This window comes from Octopus bimaculoides, chromosome 3 (genome assembly GCF_001194135.2).
Source record: "Octopus bimaculoides isolate UCB-OBI-ISO-001 chromosome 3, ASM119413v2, whole genome shotgun sequence".
NCBI classification, from domain to species: Eukaryota; Metazoa; Mollusca; class Cephalopoda; order Octopoda; family Octopodidae; genus Octopus; species Octopus bimaculoides.
Window position 1 is genome coordinate 89,235,126 of NC_068983.1, and position 10,044 is coordinate 89,245,169.

The following is a 10,044-nucleotide window of genomic DNA, read 5'->3' on the forward strand; positions in this document are numbered from 1 at the left end:
TGACCACTAGATAAGGGAGCGAGGGACTCTGTCAAAGGCTTTCTCCATGTCAACGAAAGCCAGGTACAGAGGTTTATCTTTGGCTAGGTATTTCTCCTGCAGCTGTTTTACCAGAAATATAGCATCAGTGATGCTTTTCCCTGGAACGAACCCAAACTGCATCGTATCTAAACTGACTCTCTCCCTAATTAGTTGGGCTATGACCCTCTTGGTAACCTTCATTACCTGGTCCAACAACTTGATACCTCTGTAATTGTTTGTGTCTAAAGCGTCACCTTTACCTTTGTAGCAGTTGACTATGGTGATGCTACACCAGTCATTGGGTATGACTCCTTCGTGTATCACCTGATTTACTATACAGGTGACTAGGCTATAGCCGACACTGCCAGATATTTTAAGCATCTCTGCAGTGATTTCTGATGGGCCAGCGGCTTTCCCTGTCTTCATACTCTTGATCGCTTTATCTACCAAGGTACTGTTAATTAGGATAGCTGGTCCCTCTGTTGGGTTGACATGTGGCAGACTCTCTTCCACCGATTCATTCTCTGTATTAAGCAACCTTTCATAGTGGCGTCTCCAAATCACTCTCTTTGCAGCCTCGTTTAGTGCAAGTGAGTCATCTTCTATGCGGACACATTTCTCTCCTTCGACATCATGATTCTCTCTCACACACCGTCTTGGAAGACGAAATACTTCAAGTTTTTGGTCCTCACGGCGCAGAACATTGGCAAGTTTTTTCTTATCTGCTTCCCCTCTGGCTAAGTAAACCTGTCTCCTAGCTTCCCTTCTGGCAGTCTGATACAATTTCCTGATACCACCATTCTTCCAGTCCTTCCAAGCCTGATTCTTTTGTCTAATAGCCCTGTCAACCACATTGTTCCACCACCACGTTACTTTGGGTCGAGAGGGGACTTTGCACCATCCACAGATCTGGTCGATGGCTCTCTACAGGTTGTCCTGTAAAAACCTCCAATTGTCTTCCCCATTGTGTGATGCTATCTCCCCTTCTATTTCGTCAAATGCTTTGAGTAAGACATTTCTAAATCTCTGTCCATTTGCAGGATCTTTAAGCTTCCAGATCCTTCTCCTCCAAGCTGGTCTACTTCTGGGCATCCATTTAGCCTTGATCCTGGGAAGGTTTTGGCATTTATAAGCAGTCCTCTTTCCTTATTTCTGGCGAGGATGTAGTTGATTTGGCTAGTGTGTCTGCCGGAATGGTAGGTGACTAGGTGACAGGCAAGTTTCCTGAAGTTGGTATTGCAAACCATAAGATAATTTGCATCACAGAACTCCAGCAGTCTGGTTTCTTCCTCATTGCGGGAATCGAAGCCATAGCCTCCATGTACACCATGGAAGCCCCCTACATGTTGTCCAACATGTCCATTGAAATCACCAGCCACAAAGAGAAGGTCCCTGTCATTCGCCAATGAGGTAGTTTGCAACAGGGTGTCATAGAATTGGTCTTTCTGCCCATCCGGTAGCCCCGGTTGAGGGGCATAGGCCGTGATGATGGTAGCTAACCTATGGTGAAGCACTAGTCTAATCTTAAGTACTCTGACTACCTCGATTACCTTATCAACCCATTTCTCTGCAAGAAGTATTCCCACGCCCCCCGACCCCATCAGTGTTCCCTGCCCAGAAAATCTTGTACCTGTGTTCTTTGCCTTTGAGGAACCTAGCAGAACCTCCTCTCCACCTTACTTCTTGGATGCAGCATGAATCTATGCGTCTCTGTTCAAGCATCTCAACAATCTCACCAGACCTACCTTTCAGTGTGCCGACGTTGAGAGTGCCAATTCTGATGGTGTGGGAGGTGTGGGCCTGTCAGAAAATTTTCTGTGGTGACTGAATAACTAATTAAGGGTTATAAAATAATTTCAAATAGAATCTTTGAGTCACATATTTCTCTCTTGACTTCTGGATATCAGTCTCTTTCTGACATTCACTGTTAAACTTTAAGGAATCTAGTGGTGGTATCTATTACTCCACAGAAGTATTTCAAAAATCAATAAAATGGTACTGTGAGTGTGGGAAGTAAAGAGTTTGTATACTTTACATTGAATCTTATCTAGGATTCTGGTATTGTCAATGTAATTGAGGTTGAGCTGCAGTTATTTGGGTGATATGTCTCACGTATTGTTGCTTAACCCTGTCAGCAGTAATTGAATAAACATATGATCAAAGATGACCAACATGCCTTTTCTTGTGTATTTTGGACATCCTCATCCAATGTATCTTTCCTTTTGTAAGACAATAGAGTGATGTGATTTGAGGGAGATTTAGCTACAATTTCAAGCAGGCCAAACATCCATGTACAGGCTTTTTCATTAGTTTGCATGGTTCTGTATACAGTGGAGAGTTATACAGCAGTTTAATGTCTGGTGTGAAATACACTTCCAAAACCTGTCAGAGATTTTATTTTCTATCTGATACCACCAGTTTTGAGTCAGTAAGGAAACTTTAGTCATTTAAGTTGCTAGAAGTAACAGTTAAATCCTTTTTAAATCTCAATCTACTGTCTTAAAATAGGGAGGGCAGATATCTTATATACACTTCGTCTGAAATCAGCTGGCCATGGATATAACACCTTTTTTCATAGGTTTGCTCAATCAGGGCTGATCTGGAGTTGAACAACAATAACAACTAGCTCTTACAGTCAGGTCAATTATACATCTACATTTATATATTTAAAAAATTTGTATTATCAAGACCATATTGATCTAAAGCACAACAACCACAGCAGATGGTTGCTAAAGTCAAGAGATGGTTCAATTAGTTCTACAACTATAAATGAGTTCAAATCTTTTCTGTCTCAGTATTTCCCACTGAATAAAGATTTAGCTTATAGGTTAAAAGACTATAGCACAATAGATTACACACCTAGATGTATCAGCTGTTACCTAGTAGTTCTCAGCTGATAAATGTAATGGTCATGAAAAGGTCATACAGTTGAAGATGGTAACTAAGATTTAATAATAGAAAGAAAATAAATTTTGCAGTACATGTAAGTTTCTCAAGGAACAGTAAATTTAAAACAGCAGCAAATGGGAATTAAAGGAAACTTCTTTCCACTTTTTGATACTCGTCATTGTTTGTAATTTTGGTATGTAAAATTTTCACAAGTCTACAAAGTTTGGGTACTGCCAATTAAGCCAATCTAGTATGTTACTTGCATTTACTTTATTAGCCCTTGAAGGATGAAAAGTAAACTCTGCTTTGGTGAGATTTGAGCTCACAATGTAAAGGAGTGTAATTAAATAACACAAGACATTTCTCAAGAACTCTAACCAATCACTGTTCTTCAATATTCAGAATGATATATACATACGATGGAATTCTGAAGCAGTCAAAAGATTTGAAATACTCTTTGTACTCAGAATTCATGTGCTTTGTTTTCTATCACAATTTCAACCACTGAAGACACTGATATATGAAGCAGCTGACATATGACAGGATTAGATGAGTTAATATGAAAATGATATAACCTAATTGAAATTCACTTACCTGTGTGAACAAATGCAATCAAGTTCTGCTTGACCATTTGTTGAGAAAAAGAACTAAGTTTCTTTGAAGTATTATTAACCAAAGCTAAGTAACCATTGGAGGGTTCAGTCACTTGAAAAATAAGGTCCCCTTCTTTAGAGTCAGGGTCAACTGCTCTGAGGTGATCAATTGTTAATATAGTCACAGACTGATTCCATACTTGTATTCCTTTGTTGCGTATAATCTGTGGCAGCTGGTCATTGATTGGCTTCACTTTTACTGACAACCTTTTCTCTTCACTTTCTTGACCATTGACTTTCAATCTACCAGAAATCCACAGATGGTCAAGGGATGTCTCACTGTCATCATGAACATAATAGATGAGCTCATCAAGAAGCTCTTGGGAAGTAAATTGAGAAATGGCATTGCCTTTATTTGTTATGGATTCTAGCCAACCAAATTTGGGTTGTTTTGTTACATTGTAGATTACTAGCTTATCTTCAAAATGTTTACCTCGAATGCGAATATTTTTCTTGGTTAGCATTTGACTTTGACCTTCTGATACAGTAACATTTGTCAGCTGCAAAGGTAATATTTTTGGCAATATGTCAATGACAAACTCAAGATTGTGCAACTTTTTAAATCCATTGGTGACATCAAAAATAAATCCATCAGTATTAGTCTCAACATCCTTTTGTATTTGTTGGTGAACATATTTCAGTTTTTCCTCATTGATATCTTCTTGTGTGAAAGTGATATTACTTTTATCTGAATATAATATATCACCAACTGAAAGAAAGCCAAACTTGGGTGGTGTGGTAACATGATACTGGATATCAGCTGGGAATGAATCTGGATGACTCACATGCAAGTAGTTGTTAGTTATAATCACACTTTGGCTTTCATTTATGACCACAATTTTGTTATGAATTACATGGGGTGGATGACGCTGGCTCTCCAGGAAAAGAAGAATTGAGAAGGATCCTTGTGTCTCTGAAGGGCCGGCCTCAACAGCAAATTTGAAATAATCATCAAGTTTACTGTTTCCATTGTGCTTGTATGTTAGCATATCACGTTTTATATCAGCTAGAGAGAAGCTGTTAATTCTCTTGTTATCAAGAAGTAATTCACCATACATTGGTTCTCTCATGATGAAAAAAACAATCTCTTCATCTCTAACATTAACATTTGTTTCAATACTGAGATTAAAGGGAGTGATAGTAACACTTTTTCCCTTCAATACTGACACCCCTGTGTTGTTAAGGACTTTGATAAAAGGAGCAGAAGCCTCAATTTCAAGGGTAAATTTCCGTACAAAATGTCCATCTGTTACTGAAAATTTAAGGTAGTCAACTGAATTTCCTGAGTTCTTCACTAGCAGCTTTCTATCAATTATATCTTGCTGTGTAAATCGAAACACATAGCTTCGGTCCATTCTGTTTAAAACATGATGATCAGATTTATCTGTTAATGTGTAGATAAGCTTGTTGTCGTCAAAGTTGATATCAGGGTCAGTAAATGCAAGGTCATGAATACTTAGAGTTCGTTCCCCATTAAGAATTATATAGAAGGGTTTATCAACAACACGTTGTGGTGAATTGTCATTTTTCATTACAATCTGGATGTCGAAGTGACCAGAGAAATCAGATAGTTCTTCTTGCTTATCTGTTGTTTGCAGAATAATAGGAGTAGCTGTAAAAGCAAATGAATCAGTTTTGTGTTCAGACCCATCATGAACATACATTAAGCGGCCTTCACGGATATCTTTGTTTGTAAAAGTTTCAACATTTTCCTTGGGGGTCATTCGATAGTGTGGATCAACTATAATCAATTTACCATATTGTGGTGATTTGAACACAATGTATTGAAATTCTCTGTGTTTGTCCATTTCAATGTAAAGATCATTTCGAGTGATAACTTTTCTTTCTCCTTCAATTACTCTTTCTAGGCCATTGTTGATGTAGCGAACATCTGTCTCATTAGGAATATACTCTATATGGAAACGGAGACGTCGAGGAGGAACACCTTTCACAGAAAGGTGCATGTCTATAGAATCATCTAAGCTACTATAGGACTGTCGCTTAAGACTGTAGTGGATCATATTACTGTGCAACTCATTCAGTGTGAAAGACCCATCTCTTTGAAGAGGCTGAAGCTTTTTCAAGGCAGATGTTGAAGTATCTGGTTTTGCACGATAAAGGTTACCATAGGATGGGGGACGCACAATAGTAAAGAAAACTTCTCTTGGGGGTATTCTTTGAGTATTCAACTTAACATTGAGATATTTAGTTGAAAGCACTTTTGACATGGTGTATCTTAAAACAAGTTTCTTGTTAGCTACAACACTCAGTTGAACCCCAACAAACTTGATTCTAAAAGCCTCAACATTTGTTTCGGCATCTTGACATGTAACAGTGTACTTAAATATATCTGAATCAGGAGTGGAGTTAAATGGTTTGCTGAAATAACGAATACGTCCAGCATCAATATGACGCTGAACAAATGTGGTAACAGGTAACCATGCATTATTTTCATGTTTACGGCGTTGGATTTCCCCATAGTAAGGACCTTCGTTGATTTTGTAACGAATCTCGAGATTTCGGTTTGGAACATTTGTGCTAAAAGACAAATTATTTGAGGTAATCAGAGAGTGAGAGCCAAGTGGAAGGTACAAACCAGTGTTGGCTTTGATAGTCAATTTTAGTTTCATTGCCCGGATAATTATATTAGTATCCTTTGATTTAGAAAAGCCATCAGTTACATATATGCGAATAAAAGCCACAGTTGAATCACGTTGTACAAGCCAAATCTTGCCTGAATTGATGTCAGCTTGACTGAATGTTGTGATTGAAAATCCTGGCCGAGAAGAATTTTCAAAGAAGCACTTTGATTGAGTTGGATTCTCTAAGTGATAAATCAATTCTTCAGGTGGTGTATCTGGGTCTTCAGCCATTAGTATGGATTTTTGGATCTGTACTTTAGAATTTTGAGCTACTTGAATTTCTCCGTTAGGACGAAGCCTGAGGATTGGTGGGTCATTGCGTGGGATAATTTCAATTGGTAGAACGAACCGATAGATACGTTTCAGTTCTGGTACCAGGCGATGACTACTGCCAATTATCTTCACTTGTATTGTTACATCGTCACTAAGAGTATCACTACCACCATGTCTATACACAACATTTCCTTCTCTAAGTTCTTGTTGTGTGAAAGAGTGTCTTTCAATAGTTCCTTGTCGAGGAAGTATAAGAACTGTGAATAAAATGGCAGAATCATGGATACCATAATCTTCATATTTGAATAGTATATTAATGTTGGTTGTAGTGATAATCTTCTCAGTTTCCTCCTCAACGACCAACTTCTGAACAGCTACAAAGTCAAAGTTACGATCTGTATTAGATGATGGACTAACTGCTATTGGCTTAATGCAGTCACCTGTGTCACAGGAACACTGAAATCGATCAAAACCAATTTCTTCACATTGAGCATCATGTATGCAAGGACTTGATGCACATGGGTAATGCCAAAGACATGATGGATCAATTTCCCGACTAATTTCAACATCTCGAAAGCCAAACTGTCGTGAATTGAGGAAAATGTCTCGGAAACAGCCTTTTATTGAATCAGAGGAGTTGTGGTCAAGAAGTGACATTAGCCCTCGTTCCATAGCAAGGCTTTTAGTTTTGAGTTGCAAACCACCAAAATATAAATAACCTCCTAAGTTGAGGTACATTTTGTTCCCAAAATTAGTCCGTGATATATTTTCATGACCATCAATTGTCAAAATCAAGATTTGCTGACTGATTTTTATAGTAACTGAATGCCACAGGCCATTACTGACATCTACATTTGAGAATACTTCGACAACACCATTTCCTTTGTCAACGGAAAGCTTTATTTTGGAATTGAGAATTTCCAAAGAGATAAAATCTGGATCACTGTGTTGTCCTTCACAGAAAAGCAAAAGGCCTGTTTGTGTCCTAGTGCGGAAGTCAAATGTTATCTCCCCTTGTTCACGAATTCGCAAGTGAGGAAAAGCAATGAATGAAGTGTCAGAAAGAAGAGTGATAGGCTGATGATTGCCTGCATCAAATTCGCTGTCACATGACCAAGAAACTTCAACAACATTTTGTGGATCTTTTAAGTGCCGAGCTTTTCGTACAATATTTTTCTTATTAAAAAACACTTTCTCCATACACCCTCGGAAGTTATAGCTGTTGGAGAGGACATTTTGGTAAGAACCAGTTCCTCCGAGAAAGATTCCTTGATTGATGTCCAGAGTACGGAATTCTTCAGCAATTTTAATAGAAGTGCTGAAGATTTTGTCAATGGTTAGAGTAGCTGTGTTGTTTATACGTAGAAAGTGGACATCATGCCACTGGCGATCATGGAGACGCAAGTCTGGATTGGACTGAAGACTTGCACTTCCTGAGCCAAAGTCAAAATGTACATGAATGATGCCAGATTTCAGTTCTATGATGCAATAATCAGGCTGACCAGCAGCAAGCAACAGCAAACCATAGGGACGGTGAGTTTTGAAACGAAGTTTGATGTTGGTACTACTTGAAGACTCTTGCAATGGCACATGAACATAGCTTTGACCATAGAAGGAAACTGAAAAATAAGAGAGAAAAAACAATATGAAATATTATATGGATTAAAATGCAGGGCATAACACATTATATAGACTTAAAACATTGATAATCACAGAGACAATTCTAAGAGAGAGAACGCAACTCAACTTATGTCTACAGCAAGTGTCTCCTACTATCAAAAAGCTTTTTCAGCACACCAGTGCAATCATCTCTCAACTTACATTAACCAATATCTTTGAAGCTCATTCACTTCTCGTGGTATTAAATAGATGGGAGCTCAGAAAAACTTATTTCCTGACTTCCACAGAAATAAATGGAAGTAAATAAAATTGTACTATCTAGACACAAACAAAATACAGTTATGAACTCACAATCCAAGAACAGGAACTTGAAAATCTAAAGTACATTAACCAGCTAAGTGTTTAAGGGCTACAACCCTGTTATAGTCCTTGGTGATGCTATGCACTCAACCATTAGTTTACAGTGAGGTAGATGGAGGTATAAATGATATATATATATATATATATATATGATTGAGAAAAAAAGGATGGTCAGAATCTTCCACAAACAGTTTCTCTGAAGGAAGTGTTTTGGATACATGTAGCTGCTATTGCTTTCAAACAGTGAAATATTACACATAGAAAATTACAAAGTAAAAAAAAAAGAGAAAATTACAATAAATACCACTGCAAACTTACAACAGCAACATAAAGTGACTATATATACAATAAGTGGAACCATAGATTGAAGAGAATAGTGAATGGTGCATGAGGAAGACTTACAAATTTAATGCTGGCAGAATTTATATAACTGTTGTACTTAAGAGAGGCAGTGCTATGGCATAATCTTGTAGTAGCCAATAGAATCTCCACTTGAAATTGGATGCAGCATTGTGGTAAAAGAAAAAAACAAACAGGCAAATTTTACCCCTTGTCATAAGACATTCTTATATATGTATCTGGATATTTATAGCCAAAAAATAGCTATAAAAAAGTTTGGCACATAGTGCCCCTGGACTGGCTCTTGTGCGGGTGGCACATAAGATGCACCATTTTGAGCGTGGCCGTTGCCAGTACCGCCTGACTGGCTTCCGTAGGATTTTAGAGCGAGATCGTTGCCAGTGCCCCTGGACTGGCTTGTGCGGGTGGCACATAAAAGACACCATTTCGACCGTGGCCGTTGCCAGTATCACCTGACTGGCCTTCGTGCAGGTGACACGTAAAAGCACTTACTACACTCTCTGAGTGGTTGGCGTGAGGAAGGGCATCCAGCTGAAGAAACTCTGCCAAATTTAGATTGGAGCCTGGTGTTGCCATCCGGTTTCACCAGTCCTCAGTCAAGTCGTCCAACCCATGCTAGCATGGAAAGCGGACGTTAAACGATGATGATGATGATGATGATATATATATATATAAATGCTGGTGCCCAAGCATGACGATGGCTCTCGAGCTGAAATTAGTAAAGAAAGAAATGTGTGTGTGTGTGTGTGTGAAGGTGCATGGCCTAGTGGTTAGGGTGTTACACTCATGATCTAGCAATCATGGGTTTGATTTTTAGACTGGGCAGTGCTCCAGTACACTCAGCTGTAAATGAGTAACCCTGTGACAAAATAGCCTTCTGATCAGAGGAATGTTGGCCGGCTTGCCCAGCTAAGCAATGCGAAGTGCATTGTGACCGGCAATGTATAACAACAACATCTAATAATATGTTTAATTCTGTGATATATATATATATACATATATATATATATATATATATATAGGTGAAGAGATTTAACATTATATATATATATATATATATATTTACGATGAAAGTAAACAAAGCTTGTTTTAGAAGCGTTGAAATTAGGGCTCGAAACTGGTTTTATAAAACCGGTTAAAACCGGTTTTATATTATGATCAGTAAAACCGAAACGGATTTGCCAAAACCGATTTTAATGCTTGTTGTTTCTTTTTTTTTTTTTTTC

At 38.2% G+C, this 10,044-nt stretch overlaps 1 protein-coding gene across 1 annotated transcript in view; it reads right to left on the reverse strand.

Annotated features, from left to right (window-relative positions):
• LOC106873931 (chondroitin sulfate proteoglycan 4) overlaps positions 1-10,044 on the reverse strand; it is a 187,797-nt gene that overhangs the window by 6,122 nt on the left and 171,631 nt on the right. The window contains exon 2 of the mRNA XM_052966293.1: positions 3,505-8,097. Coding sequence (XP_052822253.1) covers positions 3,505-8,097 — 4,593 coding nt within the window. The remainder of the gene's footprint in view (positions 1-3,504; positions 8,098-10,044) is intronic.